Raw genomic sequence first — 16,302 nt, forward strand, 5'->3', positions numbered from 1 at the left:
AGTATAGATGTAAACATTTACTAACAATCACGCTACGTTAACTGGTCCCGTGCTAAGTTCGTAAAGAACTTGTGTTACACGTACCAGATAACGGAAATAAATGTAAGATTTTTATTATACACATACATATATTTAATATACATCCATAACCTTGGAAAAGACATTATATATGTCACTTACCATTACACCAGGCGGCCGTTATAGCGGTCTATATAATATACTATAATATAATAGTACCAACCATTGTCCACACTTTCAGGTACGTGGTAATCGTAAGCAGGTTCAATTACGATCGCCCATAATTAGATATCAGATTCTTATCTACATCCAGTAGACAATGTAAGACCATTGTTCCGTTTATCGTATTTTGTTCTGCGGTGAACATATTTTTAATTTATATTGAATCGGGTTGCGCAGGCTCGTTATCAAATTAACCAATTACACATCGTTTTTTTTTATGATTATTTTATACTTGTATACGTTGTAACTATACTGAGACCTTAAAACTTATATCTCAATGTGGGTGGCGCATTTACGTTGTAGATGTCTATGGGCTCCAGTAAACAATTACCACCAGGTGGGCTGTGAGCTCGTCCACCCATCTAAGCAATAATTTAAAAAAAACACTTTGTTATCTCATTGTTATGGGTTCTTCGAATGAGTTCCCATACGGACAGTTTTCGATAGTACGACATTGCACCTGAAAAATAGGTATTCTATCAAATCTGACATTATCAATACGTGACAACTCCATACGGCCTTTATTACAAAGATTCATTGTCATGCAAAAATATCCTACTGTTTTCCGTGACACTCGATAAGCGTTCAACCACTCATTATGAAAACACCTTGATACCACTGTTCTCGGAAGTGATTCCGATGTCGCTTTAAACTTTCCGGCATTCAAGAAATATATGCGTATGCTCTATCTCTAACAATCCTCAAATCACTGAGTTTCTCGCTGGATCTTCTCAGTGGGTCGCGATTCCGATGGTAGATTACGCGAAGGACTGTTCTTGTTAAGGTCAGTGTTAACAATTCTCTCAAGTTGAGCCAGTGATCTCACCATCGGGTACGTGAGCAGTTGGAATCTATATATGAAGACGTGAAGCAAAAACTTTGTATCCCTTTTTACGAAAATTGCGCGGACGGTGAAGTATGAAATTTTCCACACTTATAGAGAATATAGAGAAGAAGTGCACAATGCTAATTTTTTTTTTTATAATGCTTAAAGGGTACATTAAATCAATAAAGAAAACATTACACACACTACATACCATGTATTTGACGCACATACGCATTGCATACTATTTATTGTCAAACTTTTGTTCTTGACGTCTGTTGTCAAATGAGAATAGATTAAATATTGTTTGTCTTTGTTAATATTTTTTATAGTGCAGTCTTGGCGAAATTTGTGATTATAGAAGTATAAAATACAATCATAATAGTGTACAAACTTACAATTTCAATTAATTATAGTCGAATTTCGACTACTGCGGGACCTCTAGTAACCTTTTAAACTACTAATTACTAAGTAGGAAAGGTAAAAAATATTCGTACAGCAAATAACGAGATGACAAAAATCAATAACACGAAATCATTATCACGTATATACGTATGTAGCGAATGATGTATTTTTTCAGACATATTTTTTTTCCCTACCTATTCTAGTAACTTCGAGGGGTTATTCTAGATTCGCCGAGCTTGTAGGTGAGCTCACGGGGCTCAAACCTGACGACGTTGCTAACTTTTTTACTGGTGGTAGGACCTCTTGTGAGTCCGCGCGGGTGAGTACCACCACCCTGCCTATTTCTACCGTGAAGCAGTAATGCGTTTCGGTTTGAAGGGTGGGGCAACCGTTGTAACTATACTTGAGACCTTAGAACTTATATCTCAAGGTGGGTGGCGCATTTACGTTGTGGATGTCTATCGGCTCCAGTAACCACTTAACACCAGGTGGGCTGTGAGCTCGTCTACCCATCTAAGCAATAAAAATAAAAATAAACTCGAACCCTAGCAAGAGCTGTGCTTCGCAGAATCTACCACCGGATCGGAAACGCGACCCACTGAGAAGATCCGGCGAGATACTCGGTGGGATGTCTGTGGGTTAATTTACTTATCGAGCCCTTCATGGCAAGCGACGGGTTCAACGAGAATGATGACCGGTTTCAGACATCAATAACATTATACTATTGAGAAAGACTGAAGTAAAAATATGTATCAGTTCAATAAGTATGTTATTGATGTTCAATTGAAACTATTAAAAGACGTGCCCTCAAATGCTACTATCAATTACAATATTGAACGAATTCAACACTTGCACTGCTCTATGTATCTAGCCCATTGTTGACTTTTACTCACTGATTCCACCTTATAAAAGTATTGGAAACACTGGTTCAACATTTGTTTTGAGATTAGATTTAAGCTTTGTTGTACAGCAAAATAAATAAATTGTTCTTAATCTTAACGCCTTATCTCTTCTAGGTAGCCGTATTTTTTTTTTGTTTTATTGCAGAGATGGGTGGACGAGCTCACATCCCACCTGGTGTTAATGGCTACCGGAGCCCATAGACATCTCTAAAGTAAATGGCGACACCCAACTTGAAATATGAGTTCTAAGGTCTCAGTATAGTTACAACGGCTGCCCCACCCTTCAAACCGAACGCATTACTACTTCATGGCAGAGATAGGTAGTAGTGTGGTGGTACCTCCTCGTGTAGACTCACAAGAGGTTTTACCACCAGTAAAAATGGACAAAATCAAGGGAGAACTAACGGTAGACTGCGGTGTAACAATTTAAATCACTTAGTTGATTAAATGGGACGCAATTTTTTCCTTCTCTATATTTTTTTGTTTAGTTATACACATATAGTAATTGAATACGTATATGGCTGGCAGAATCGATGTAATCTGAACATGCGGTAATGGATAAACAAACACGCGTCTATATTGAGTTTAATATCCTGTACAACAGAGCTGTTGACTAGATATCTAGTTTTTTCCTTGAAAATTGATTGAGTAAATAGTTCTAAGCTTAAATTAAATAACAAATAATGTGATGTGTTCAGAGAATTATGTATATCATGTTTGATTATGAAAAATATGTTTCCTTAAGTCTTTCTGCCCAAAACTAAAAACTAGTGAGATAAAATTTTACCCTGATTATTGATGTGTTGGTGCCACTGGTACCTAGGAAACGGTAGTCTTTATTTTTATAGCATACATAGTTGGGCGAGCTCACAGCCCACCTGGTTAAGTGGTTAAGTGGTTACTGCAGCCCATAGACATCTACAACGTAAATACACTACCCACCTTGAGATATAAGTTCTAAGGTCTCACATAATCAAACCGCCCAAATAGTCGGTATTCCGATGCTCCGCATTTTATACGCATTAATAGAGAGTCGATGTATCGACGGTTCGCGCTCAAAGGGTTAAAAATATATTAGGGCGATTCAGATTTTTGTTACATTATACATAGGCGGTACTGAAAATTTCGGGAATTAACGAAGTGACACAACATTACTGTTTAAAAATGTATTTATTGCTTTTCGAAGTATTCTCCGCGAAATTTGACACATTTTTCCATACGATGGAACCAATCATTGAAGCAACCATTCCATTCGGAAGTTGGGGTCTCCAAAATGGCCGTTTTGTAGGCGTCCACAGCTTCTTCAGGTGATGAAAATCTCTGTCCACGCAATTTATTCTTTATTTTAGGGAAAGTATAGAAATCATTAGGGCTTAGGTCGGGGCTGTACGGCGGATGGTCTAATAATTCTATGTTTTCTTGCTCTAAAAACTCTTTTGTTCTGTGCGCGGTGTGAGAACTCGCATTGTCGTGATGGAGAATGATGCGGCGGTTGCAGTTCTCTTTACGTAGTTCAGAAACGACTTGTGGCAAACAAATGCTAGCATACCATTCTGCAGTAACCGTTCTTTGTCCCTCAAGAGGAATAGTCGTAACATGGCCGGTTTTGGAGACAAACGTGGCCACCATTTTTTTTGCAACACTCCGTGAACGAACAATTTTTGTTGGCTTTAACTCATTTTCGAACACCTAAACTCGTGACTGGTTTTTTGTTTCGGGTTCGTACGCGTATATCCAGGATTCGTCACCTGATACAATGTTGTATACAGCATTTGAGGATCCTGCGTGGAATCTTTCGAGAGTTCTGACGCACCAAGTAACGCGAGCCGCTTTTTGCTGTTCACAGAGCGAATGCGGTATCCATCGGGAAAACAACTTTTTTACACCTAATTGTTCATGCAAGATTATTTGTATTTGACTCATGCCAATGTCTAAAGTTGCCTGAATTTCGCGGTATGTCACATGTCGATCTTTCTCAATCAGCTTACGCACAGCATCAACGTTTTCTTGGGTGACTGCAGTTTTTGGACGACCTTGACGGGGATCATCACTGAGCTTGACACGTCCACGTTGAAACTCAGCAAACCAGCGATAAATTGTGGTTTTGGATGGGGCTTCATCACCAAATGCAGAAATCATCCGGTCAACACACTGTTTTTGTGTTAAACCACTTCGAAAGTTATAATAAATCATCGCTCTTGAATTTTCTCGAGTCAATTCCATTTTCTCAACGACTAAACAAGTTTGACAAAACCTCGTGACAAGACCGAGAATCTTTTTTTAAATAAATAAATGGTATTCGATTTTTAAAACCAAGGAGTTTTCAATTAAAAAGATTTTAATATGACAGGAACAGTGGAAATATTCCATTCCCGATACTTTTAGTGCAGCCCTCGTACTAGAAAAGTCTTCCAAAAGCACGCTCGGGTCATTGGGTCATTAACATTAAACTGGCCGTGGGTTTTCATCTACTCGAAATGAAAGATGAATCTGCTATTAAAAAAAAAAACTGTCCTGCCCTCGACTTCGAATAATTGTGTTATAACGATAAATTATGATTAATAGTTCGATTATCTTCATTGATACGGGACCTTGATATTGACAAGTGACTAAACCGGTTTTCATTACAAATACTAAGCTCTGTGTTTACATGGATCACGATCAGCGAATCGAATCCTATTAAATATTGAACTTTGAAGTTCAATGACTCACTTCGGAATAGCATTTTTGTGAATGGTGCTTGCTATACAACGAATATGTTATTATATAAATCTACCCGTCGCTTGCGACGAAGGGCTTGACGAGTAAATTAACCCTCAGACACAGCCCACTGAGTTTCTCGCCGGATCTTCTCAGTGGGTCGCGTTTCCGATCCGGTGGTAGATTCTGCGAAGCACGACTCTTGCTAGGATTCGTGTTAGCAACTCACGGGGCTCAGGTTTGGGCCCCGTGAGCTCACCTACTAGTTAAGGCGACGCTGACATAGCCTCTCAAGGCTATCAGCTTAGGTAGGAACAAAAATATAAATCTAATAAGTAGTAAAAACTGTATTATTGAGACGAAGGTAATCGAGGCAACTGTGTATTAGAATTTTATTGTAACGCTGAACTGTATCTATAAGGAGTTTTTTTTTTCATTCGTTAGACGAGTGAACGACCTCACGACCCACTGGTATTGAGTAGTTAGTAGAAGTCATTCGCGAATCAGATACTCTTGACTTGTTAGGTCTCCTTGGGAGGCGCTCGGGTAGCTGTTAGCAAATCCCACCCCTTCTAGCTGAGCCCTTGCTCGCCCACCTGCCCTAGTAAAACTGGAAAGGCCTCCGAGCCACCAGTAATCTCTCAAACATTAAAAACCTAGTAGAATGCATTATATTCATTCGCGGCAGAGATGGGTAGGATGGTGGTACTTATTCATGCGTGCTCACGAGGCGCCAACCCCAGCTTCGTTTTTGTCGTAATTTTTTATAATTATCTTCCACATTTCACTAAAATTTTATCATACGAATACGCTACAAGTAAAATGACACTAACAGAATGATGTGTTATAAAAGGAGCCTTTTTTTGCATCGATAAGTTAAACATCTCACTCATAGTATATACTTTTATTGTTAAGTTATTACCGGGACTCGTAGACGACATCACAAAGTAGATGACCACCACTTTGAGACATGAGATCAATTGTATTGTGTAACAGGTGACCCGTGCTATCTTCAAACCGGAACTTATGACGCAAATTATAAAGTTGTTTTTTTAATACACAATTATTACAGTAGGTAACGCAAAGTCGTTTGTGAACACATGTTAAGTTCGTGTTACATTTAAAAAAAATTTAACAGATGCTTGATACGAGTATACTGGTCGCCGTATCCTGTAAGCCCCGACTGCTCCAAATTATTCACCATTACGTCACTAAAGAGATCGATTAAAGTAAACATGTTTATATGTATGTTTTTATTTATTTTTTATTTATTGCTTAGATGGTTGGACGAGCTTACAGCCCACCTGATGTTAAGTGGTTACTGGAGCCCATAGACATCTACAACGTAAATACGCCACCCACCTTGAGATATAAGTTCTAAGGTCTCAGTATAGCTACAACGGCTACCCCACCCTTCAAACCGAAACGCATTAATGCTTCACGGCAGAAATAGGCGGGGTGGTGGTACCTACCCGTTCGGACTCACAAGAGGTCCTACCACCAGTAAATATATTAAAAATAATTATTTATTTTCAGTTCCTCCGCGAAGAGTTGCAGTACGACAGCGGCTACGAGAAACGACAGAGGGCGTTCCACCACAACGACGACATGCACATATCTGTCAAGGAACTATGGGAGGCGTGGCTTAGATCGGAGGTCAGTGGCTGTGAGATAGATAAAACTTAGTATTTTTAGTGAAAAACGGTCGCGCGCCGCTGTAATCATTGCTAATTCTTTATACAATGAGCAGTCGAGGCAGCGACCCACCCTATGGTGAGAGAATGCCGTCGTTCGCACATTAGCTATGCCAATGGTACAACCAACCCACACCTACCTCTGAGGACCCCTTTCAAACCACGGTTGAAATACATCAATTTATTAAGATTTTAGATAATGTAGCAAAAGCCCATGATGTGTCAGAAGCTGTAATAAAATTTCGAATAAATTAGATAAACAATCTAAGGATTCATAAGTCAGGGATACACACTCATTTTCATTTGTTAAGTATAGATCGGAATAGAGAACTTTTAGGTGTGATACACAGTCGTGTTAGGCTATGTGATATTATTAACATATTAGGCAAAGTACAAGGAAATTGACATAATAAGTTCATGACATCAACAGCCCTTTTTATTCCCTACCTTTGCTGATAGCCTTAAGAGGCTATATCAGCGTTACCCTAGCGTGTAGGTGAGCTCTCGGAGCTCAAACCGGAGGTGTTGCTAACACTGGCCCTAGCAAGAGCAGTGCTTTGCAGAATCCACCACCGGATCGAAAACGCGACCCACTGAGAAGATCCGGCGAGAAACTCAGTGGGCCGACAGCCCTTAAAAATAAAACTATGCTACAAATATATTGACATGCATTTAATGGCTCGGTATATACGTTTTTTTGTATGTAAAAGAATCTTTAGACGTCATTTTCGCCAACTTCAAGACGCCCGATTAACTTCATAATTTGCACAGGCATCAGGGACTCATAAGTTCGCTCTAATATCTCAACCAGTATTAACATGATAAAAAAGATGAAATTAATTGTAGTTCTATTTGCTATTTAAGCGCGTTTTTTTAAACATTTTTTTATTATATTCCTTTATCTTTTAGGTTCACAATTGGACGGTGGAGCAGACGGTCGAGTGGTTATCAGAATCCGTGGATCTTCCGCAGTACACAACATTATTTTTACAGCACAAAGTCACTGGCGCTACGTTACCAAGGTATGTATAATTTCAATTATAATTTAGTTAAGGACGGATTAATTATAATCATAATACTAGGAGAATATTATTAGACCGAAAACTGATTGTTATTCCAGAAACAATATAAAATCGCGATTTAAACCTACGTTTAACTAAAATTTTGATTTTTATATTTGGAACGGGTTCAACGACCTCTCGCAACCTGTGACTACCTCGCTATAGACACATATAAGACGGTAGTGCCACATAAGTATTAAAGTCGTACAAAAAATGCGTCATTACGATTGATTTATTGTATACTCTGTATAGTTAGAACGCACGGATAGATTTGTCTGTCTAGGTTTATAGGAAAGAAATGGTGTTTATTGTTTCGTCCGCGAGAAGCTGGAATGGCCACTTCGTTACCAGCGGATAAGTAGGGTAAAAAAGGTAAATCATGCGTGCCGGTTTGAAGGATGTGACATTTACACTTTGACTTGATGTTTCAAAGCGGGTCTTGTTTCAAGCTTAATATCTATGGACTTAGGTAAACTACGTAACATTTATAACTGGCCACATATCTAATTCGATGATAATAAAACACTAAAACGCCAACGTGTAAAAGCTATGCAGACAATACCGTTTTTGACATAGTTACATATGTATTAACAATAGATTAAAATTTTACTATATTTTTTTTAATACACGCTATATTTTGCCTTACTTTATCAGTTGAGCGCCATCTGTTTGTCATCGAACCATTGGAAATATTGTCTAGGAATTATAATCGTTGAATATCGACCACATATTCCTAAGTCTTCTTCGATTTTCGCGAGTAGTCGACAGTTTCCTAGTGAAATACATACTTAACAATTGTTCACGATTGACTTCCGCGGTGAAGGAATAACATCGTGTAATAAAAATCAAACCCGCAAAATTATAATTTGCGTAATTACTGGTGGTAGGACCTCTTGTGAGTCCGCACGGGTAGGTACCACCGCCCCGCCTATTTCTGCCGTGAAGCAGTAATGCGTTTCGGTTTGAAGGGTGGGGCAGCCGTTGTAACTATACTGAGACCTTAGAACTTATATCTCAAGGTGTGTGGCGCATTTACGTTGTAGATGTCTATGGGTTCCAGTAACCACTTAACACCAGGTGGACTGTGAGCTCTTCCACACGTCTAGGGAATAAAATTAAAAAAGTACTGTAACTTAAAAGTACGAAAACTGCATTCGGAACGTCTTATATAGTATAATGGCAATAAGTAGCCCGAAATTAAATCTTAAAAGTAGTTTTATTTATATTTTTATATTATATTATCAGCCATGAAACTTGTTTTATTTATAAACTAACACAATAATATATTTTCGGTCCGTGGAAGTCAATTTGTGAGTCGAAATGTAATTGCAGACTTGAAGTCGATTACACAATATATACTGTATAATATTATTTTATTGTAAGCGCCCAATTTTGATCGTAGTTTCTTTGCAGACTCGCCGTGAACAACATGCAGTATCTGAGCAATGTGCTCGGCATCAAAGATCCCATACACAAACAGAAGCTGGCGCTTAAAGCTATGGACGTTGTGCTTTTTGGACCACCCAAAGGTAAACAAAGATTTTTAATTAATAATATAGTTTAACAAAAATATATAATATAATAAAACAAATCCTGTCGCGTTGCGATTACCGTCACAAATAATAATAATAAAAATAATATTTTTTTTAAATGCTTGAGCCTGAGCTACGTGCCCAATTTGTGTTAATTAGTTACTCAAGAAATACGACATGACCTAGGTGAATGCGTTACCCACACTGAGACATGAGTTCTGTCTTTTTTTTTTTCTTAGGTGTTTGGACTTAGCCCATAGACATCTACAACATAAATGCCGCCACCCACATTGAGATATGAGTTCTAAGGTATCAGTATAGCTACGACAGTTACCCCACCCTTCAAAACAAAGCGCATTACTGCTTCACGGCAGAAATAGGCAGGGTGGTGGTACCCGTGCGGACTCACAAGAGGTCCAGTAATTATCATACTAAGGACAGTCTCGCCTTTCAAACCGACCCACAGACACAACCCTACTGAATTTTTCGGTGAATGTTCTCAGCGGTTCGCGATTCCGATCCGGTGGTAGATTCAGCTAAGCGCTGCTCTTGCTAGGGCTAATGTTAGCAAAGTCTCCACAGGCTCAGCCCAGAGAGCTAGACTACACATTCAGTGCAGCTAGTATAACTCCTCGAGGATAATAGTAGTGGGTAGGCAAAAAAAAAACCGGAACGCATTACTACTGCGTGCCATAAATATGTAGAGCTGTCACCCGTAAATAATTACTATATGAAAAAATACGAATGTTGAAGTTACACGCGCGCCATCTGTTATTCGTTAACTGTACTACAATAGAGGCCTTTCCTTAATTATGTTATAAACGAAGCACGCACACTTTTTTTTTCGGTTAGATTATTTATAAATTTCGCATGCAATTTGAAGTCGTCGTGGCCTGAAGGATAAGACGTCAAGTGCATACGTGTTGAGCGATACACCGGTGTTCCAATCTCAGGCGGGTACCAAATTTTCTAATGAATTATGACTATTAAAATGAAATTATAATTTGCGTAATTACTGGTGAGTCCTCTTGTGAGTCCGCGCGGGTAAGTACCACCACCCTGCCTATTTCTGCCGTAATGCGTTTCGGTTTTAAAGGGGGGGCAACTGTCGTAACTATATCAGATCTTAGAACTCATATTTCAAGGTGGGTGGCGGCATTTACGCTGTCTATGGGCTCTGGTATCCACTTAACACCAGGTGGGCTGTGAGCTCGTCCACCCATATAAGCAATAAAAAAATAAAAAACGTTCGCATGCAATTAAACGATCTGTATGTAAGCGTGACATCTATTGGCTAGGAGTGCTATGATGCTAGTTCGTATTATTATATAATCTGTGGTCTCGCCTTCATGGGGCCGAGAGATGACAGCTGTTATTTTTGACCGAACAAAGATTATGTAACATACGGTTCCAATACAAAGTTCTTATCAGAATGCTAAAGTCAACTAGACAAAGTTTGTAAAAGAAACTATGACAAAAACCCATCATATTGAAATTCTTCAGGGAATAAATTAGTATATACAATCAGTAATTGTATTTACTCGACCCAAAGAATAGTTTAAACACGTATTGAGCATAAAATGTATGCTAAATAGATTACTAAAATACCACCAACATTACAGTAGAGGATCAGATGAGTATACAACACTGCAGTGCAAACTTTACAAAACTTGCTGAGTGTATCTGCTTGTGACTTCATTTGAGGTCAAATGAACAACGTGCTGATTGTAGATTATACAATCATCATGTGTTGTTATTCATATTCAAAAAATATACTATTAGATTTTTTTTTTGTAATTTAATAATGTTTTGAATGATTGTTTTAATACAATTAATTTCCTTCATAACAACTTTTTTATTGGTGTTTTTACTTATCTATTATCATCTAGTGGAGATGATCAGACGAAGTTTCGGACCACCTGTTAGGTAGTTATCGGAGTCTACAGACATTCCAGCACTATCATTCTATATATATATAAGGTCAAGATGTGCAAATGGCAACCTATATCATGTCACGCAATCAACAATAAGTTTTTTTTAGTGGGATAAATTATGGCAAGTTCACAGCCCACTTTCTACCAACTCAAACTAAGACATGACAAAAGGTCCAGTGTCCAAACTCGATAATTTGATATAAGCAAATAACCAATCAAAACAGGACTTTTAAACATTTTTATTCCACGACGGTGTCTGTCATTTGTGACACTCAAGAAAGTGACTGTCGGTTGGAGAACACTGATATGTGGCAAATTTAAATGAATATAAAACATAATAAACGAAAAAAATAAAAAGCCGACTTCAACAAAATAAAATAAGAATATCAACAATGTATTCGAAATAAATTAAATATGCATTATTAAGGATAGTAAAAGCTACTGGTTATACCTTGATAAAATTGGATTACATAGGAATTACATGGGAAGCACCGGCTTTCAAATAAAAAAGATAAATCATAATCGATTCACCAAAAAAAAGCTATGAAGTCTGTTTAAAAACCTTCTCTTTTTGAAGTCTGTGAAAAGAAATCATAACGCTGCGTTTTTTAATGTATTTGTACATAATGTGGTTACAGTTACATTCTAATGTTTGTGATGATTTTATTGACTTTCAATTGTTTTAAATTCAATATTTAAATTAAAATAATTGAAGGATTTTCGAATCCCTGTTCGATGTTAGGCTGGACGTGATTCTAAGGCAGCAAAGACATATCTCTATACCTGTGATACGTTTGGGCATTAATTATTAAAAGTAATGGTTGAGTAAGACCTTATAAAACAACCAACTTATGCTTATATTCTCGGTATGTCTTCAATAAAAAAAAATTAAAGTATATGATTATAAATAGTTTTTAATAATCGTCCATCAGTTTCCAATGAAATTAATCATGAATTGATTGCGTATTTAAGCCGAGGTCTCTCTGACTCGTGATCTTGGTTTGCCGCGCAAATATAAACTTTTCTTAAGAATCGATGATCAATCACTCTTTAGAAAATCGAAGGCCGCGCCTTACCGCTAATCGCTAATCTAGAGGATTCAGTGTACATAACGTAACGACGCTTCGGCGGTTAGTTAAACAGCAACAGTTGATGATCTTATGTACGATTACTAATTATTATGTTCATCAACTTAATTATTCCATTGTATTATAAGACTAGATCTTAGAATAGTTTGATGGAAAACATGTTGTTGCTATTGTGTTTATTTCGTTGCTGCGGCTTTACTAAGTTCAAGATTAGTATTTTATTTGATAAATTAATTGATTACGAACATTTTTTTCAATTTTAAGTCAGGTTGAAAACAACAACTTTTATTTTCAATGTTTATTTTATTTAAGAAAGGGCTCTGAGTGATAAGGTTTAGTGAAGTTGTGTTTGACGATTTTTTTTTGTTCATTCAAGCTGCAGTTGTGAGAATCGGATTTGATTTGTTGCGCATTCATAGCTGGAATGGCTGGACGGTAGCACAAACGTTCGAGTGTGTTGTAAGAACGCACCGGTGGGCAACACTTCATTATATTTCTGCCGCAAAACATTTTTCCGTGTCGTTCATATAGAAAGACTAGGGAAGCTGTTACTTGATATACGTTTTACACTTCGATTTCATACTTCAATTTTGGTATAGGTGTGTAATTATGCTGTAATTCAAATCCCGCAGGCGAATCGCATTATTGCTTCACGGCAGAAACCGGGAAGGTGGTGGTACCTACCCGTGCGGACTCACAAGAGGTCCTACCACCAGTAATTACGCAAATTATAATTTCTAAGACTAGTCTTAATTATGCACGCCGTAAATAAATAAATATTTATAAGAAGAACCACAACAACAGAAATTTTATTCGACATTATACAAACGCGAGCTTCATTAAAACTGCAAAAAGTATATTTTCAATTAGATTGTTTCATTATGCAGATTGTGTTCCGAGATCTCGAGATTGTACGAACCGATAATGAATTACTCCATAGCGCTGTACGATGCTAATTACAACCTACATAGTCCTACTCATAGTTCTAAAAAAAAAAAGAACGAAATGTCCTTTTTTAGTCAACTTAAAATGTTCCGAGTGCGAGAGGGACAATAGATGCTTGATGATTTTGCGTGGATGATATTCGGCATAGCGTGACCAACAATTGTATCGGCTGCTGAAGGCCACATTGTCATCGTTATGATCGCCGGTGAATCCGCAAAAAATCACATTTTTCGTCTGTCGTTTGACTTTTTGTTGTAATGTACGAATAATAACTGAATTCTTTGACTTAAGTTGCACGGAAAATAAATTAGTTTGTGGTTTTTATTTATAAGACACACACTATGCATATATATATAATAAGCTGCATATGGATTTGATATGATTTTTTCTACCGGCCGCCCTCCTACCTTCCCTAAGAAGGCTATCGTTTGCATATGATAAGCAGAAGATGTCCCGTATTCGACATCCACGGGAATATATGGCCCGCTCCAATATTTAAATTATAACATTAGGTATTTTACCTACAAATCTCTAGTTTCGTATACAGAAAGTTAGACATTTTTTATAAGTAATTTTTATTTCTAACAATTAAAATGTGCAAACATGGTATCGATGCATCTCTGCCAGCGCAATGGTGATCCTCCTCAATGTCTTTCTTGAAGAAGTCAGGTGTACGGAAGCTGTAATGCATAATAGCGACACTAGACCAACCAAACAGTGACCCTGTTCTAGTGACCTCGAGGGGTTATTCTAGATTCACTGAACTAGTAGGTGAGCTCACGGAGCTCAAAACTTAAGTGTTGCCTAACACTGGCCCTAGCAAGATCAGTACTTTCCAGAATCTACCACCGGATCGGAAACGCAACCCACTGAGAAGATACGGCGAGAAACTCAGTGGGCTGTGCCTATGGGTTAGCTTCCAATATCATCTTTAATTTGTTGCTGTCGATTTTAGTTTTCGAGCGATCACGGGGATCATTTTCTAGATCAAAATTTCAATGTCGTATTTTTATCCTGTCCATATTGATGAAAAGATACAAATGTAGTGAAAACAAAGCACTAATCAATAAACAAATGACTGAATTTGAAAATAAAGTTTCTTAATTTTAAAATAAAATTCGTTTGAATTTAGAATGTATTGCCAGTTATACTTGGATTACATTTCAAAACGTTTGTTAAACGGCAACATCGTAGATAATAAATACATAAGGCTATAAGGTCTTGTAACCATTGGCCATAAATAAATAAAATAAAAAAATACATATTATTACGATTTTATACAAAAACACTACTACTTCATGTCCAGAAGTAGATCGGACTGTAATTAGACAATGAGTTAATGCTCATGTACTTTGTGTCAATAAATTTTTTATCTTCTAATTTGTTAAATAACTTTTGAAAACTACCTGAACGACAGTTTACGAATATCTGAGCCAGAGGATAAATAATTTTATTTGCAACTCAATTCCGAGCTCCAAACAAAACCCTTCAAGATCAAGATCCCCTATGAATAGTATTATAACATACTAAACGAATACTCACATCTTAATCTACTGAAAATTGAATCACTATTCATTCATTCACCCAACCATATACTTTAGAACGATTGTTTGCAACCGCTAACGAGCAGAATTACATGTCGAGCCATAACAATCGACAATGTACCATTTGAATTGTGCCCGTAAAATAACACTGCACAAGAATCGATGAGCGCGGAACGGATGAATCGGATATAAAGTCTCGTCCCAACTTATTATTACTACTTGTGACGTGTTATTAAACTACTACTTTCTGAAGTGACCACGTTTTTTTTTAATTAAAGAACATTTCATGATTTTCCGTGTTTATCGCGAACTAAATTGTTTCATCGTTGATTTCTAGAAGATTATAGTTTTACATTTTTATAGATATAATAATATGTGATTAGGAAATTCCAACTTCCATTTTGGCTGATTTAGGTTTGGTTGAAGCGCTTTCATAAATTATATTTTTTTGGCAATTTATATCTTTTCGTCCGACTTGAATATTGTTAGAATTTGTTGTTCCAACTCGCAATTTAAAAGTTTCAATTCCAAAACACTAGAAAATACCTAATGCTCCAAATCAATATATAGCGACATACACAAAACATTATAGTCATCCAATTAAAACTTGTATTGTTTTGTTTCATAATAGTCTTGCACTAGATAAAAACGCTGACTATCTACTGTTTTAATTAGGTAAGTCATTATAGCTATATCATGAAACATGCTGTATATTGTTATGTATTCACTACAAAAATATAATCTACACGACGATTTTCTTAATAATATGTTGGTGATAATTATTCAATATCGAAATATACGAGAATTGCTTGATTTCCTTCTCGGGCCTCAATTATAATAGGTAGGTACGATGAAAACGAAACTTTGTGACTTACATTGATCGAACCCAGAAATAAAAATACTCAATAATATGCCCTTGAATTATATAAATGAGATTTACATTTTAATAGATCGTTCTAAAGCGGGAGAATGTCCTGCAATGCTTCGATAGATGGTGTCTCTACAGTGACGTCATAATTCACAAGAATGATTTGACTTCATTTGACGAGTTTCGTTGGTGAAGTAGGACAGTTCGGTGTGATGCGTTGATTTTTTTTTTTTTTTTTTTTTCGTTTTACCGTCCGCCACTTATGCAGTGTTCGTGAAAATGTTATAAATGGTGTTTGACATTTGGTTCACTTTAATAGCGTCTTACTGTGTTTATTTGCTTCTCTGTGGGCGGTATGTTGATCTGACAGATGATGGTAATAAACATTTTTGTAATAAACAGTTTATATTTTAAATGTTTTTTTTAACACGTTTAAATAATGATGTCATTGTTTGAAGTGCCTTTTTGAATATCACAAAATATTTACTTTGTAATATTATAGAATTATCAAACGGAGGTTATACTAGGTAATTTCGTTTAAGGAAAAAAAACTATAAAGAACCGCT

The 16,302-nt window shown here is 36.9% G+C and overlaps 1 protein-coding gene across 3 annotated transcripts in view; it reads left to right on the plus strand.

The window, feature by feature from the left end:
- Stim (stromal interaction molecule) overlaps positions 1–16,302 on the plus strand; it is a 54,259-nt gene that overhangs the window by 20,292 nt on the left and 17,665 nt on the right. For all 3 annotated transcript variants that reach the window (XM_028174246.2, XM_028175011.2, XM_028175782.2), the window contains exons 3-5: positions 6,607–6,726; positions 7,674–7,786; positions 9,239–9,354. In XM_028174246.2, coding sequence (XP_028030047.2) covers positions 6,607–6,726; positions 7,674–7,786; positions 9,239–9,354 — 349 coding nt within the window. The remainder of the gene's footprint in view (positions 1–6,606; positions 6,727–7,673; positions 7,787–9,238; positions 9,355–16,302) is intronic.

This window comes from Bombyx mandarina, chromosome A1, assembly GCF_030267445.1.
Source record: "Bombyx mandarina strain Sakado chromosome A1, ASM3026744v2".
Classification (NCBI taxonomy): Eukaryota; Metazoa; Arthropoda; class Insecta; order Lepidoptera; family Bombycidae; genus Bombyx; species Bombyx mandarina.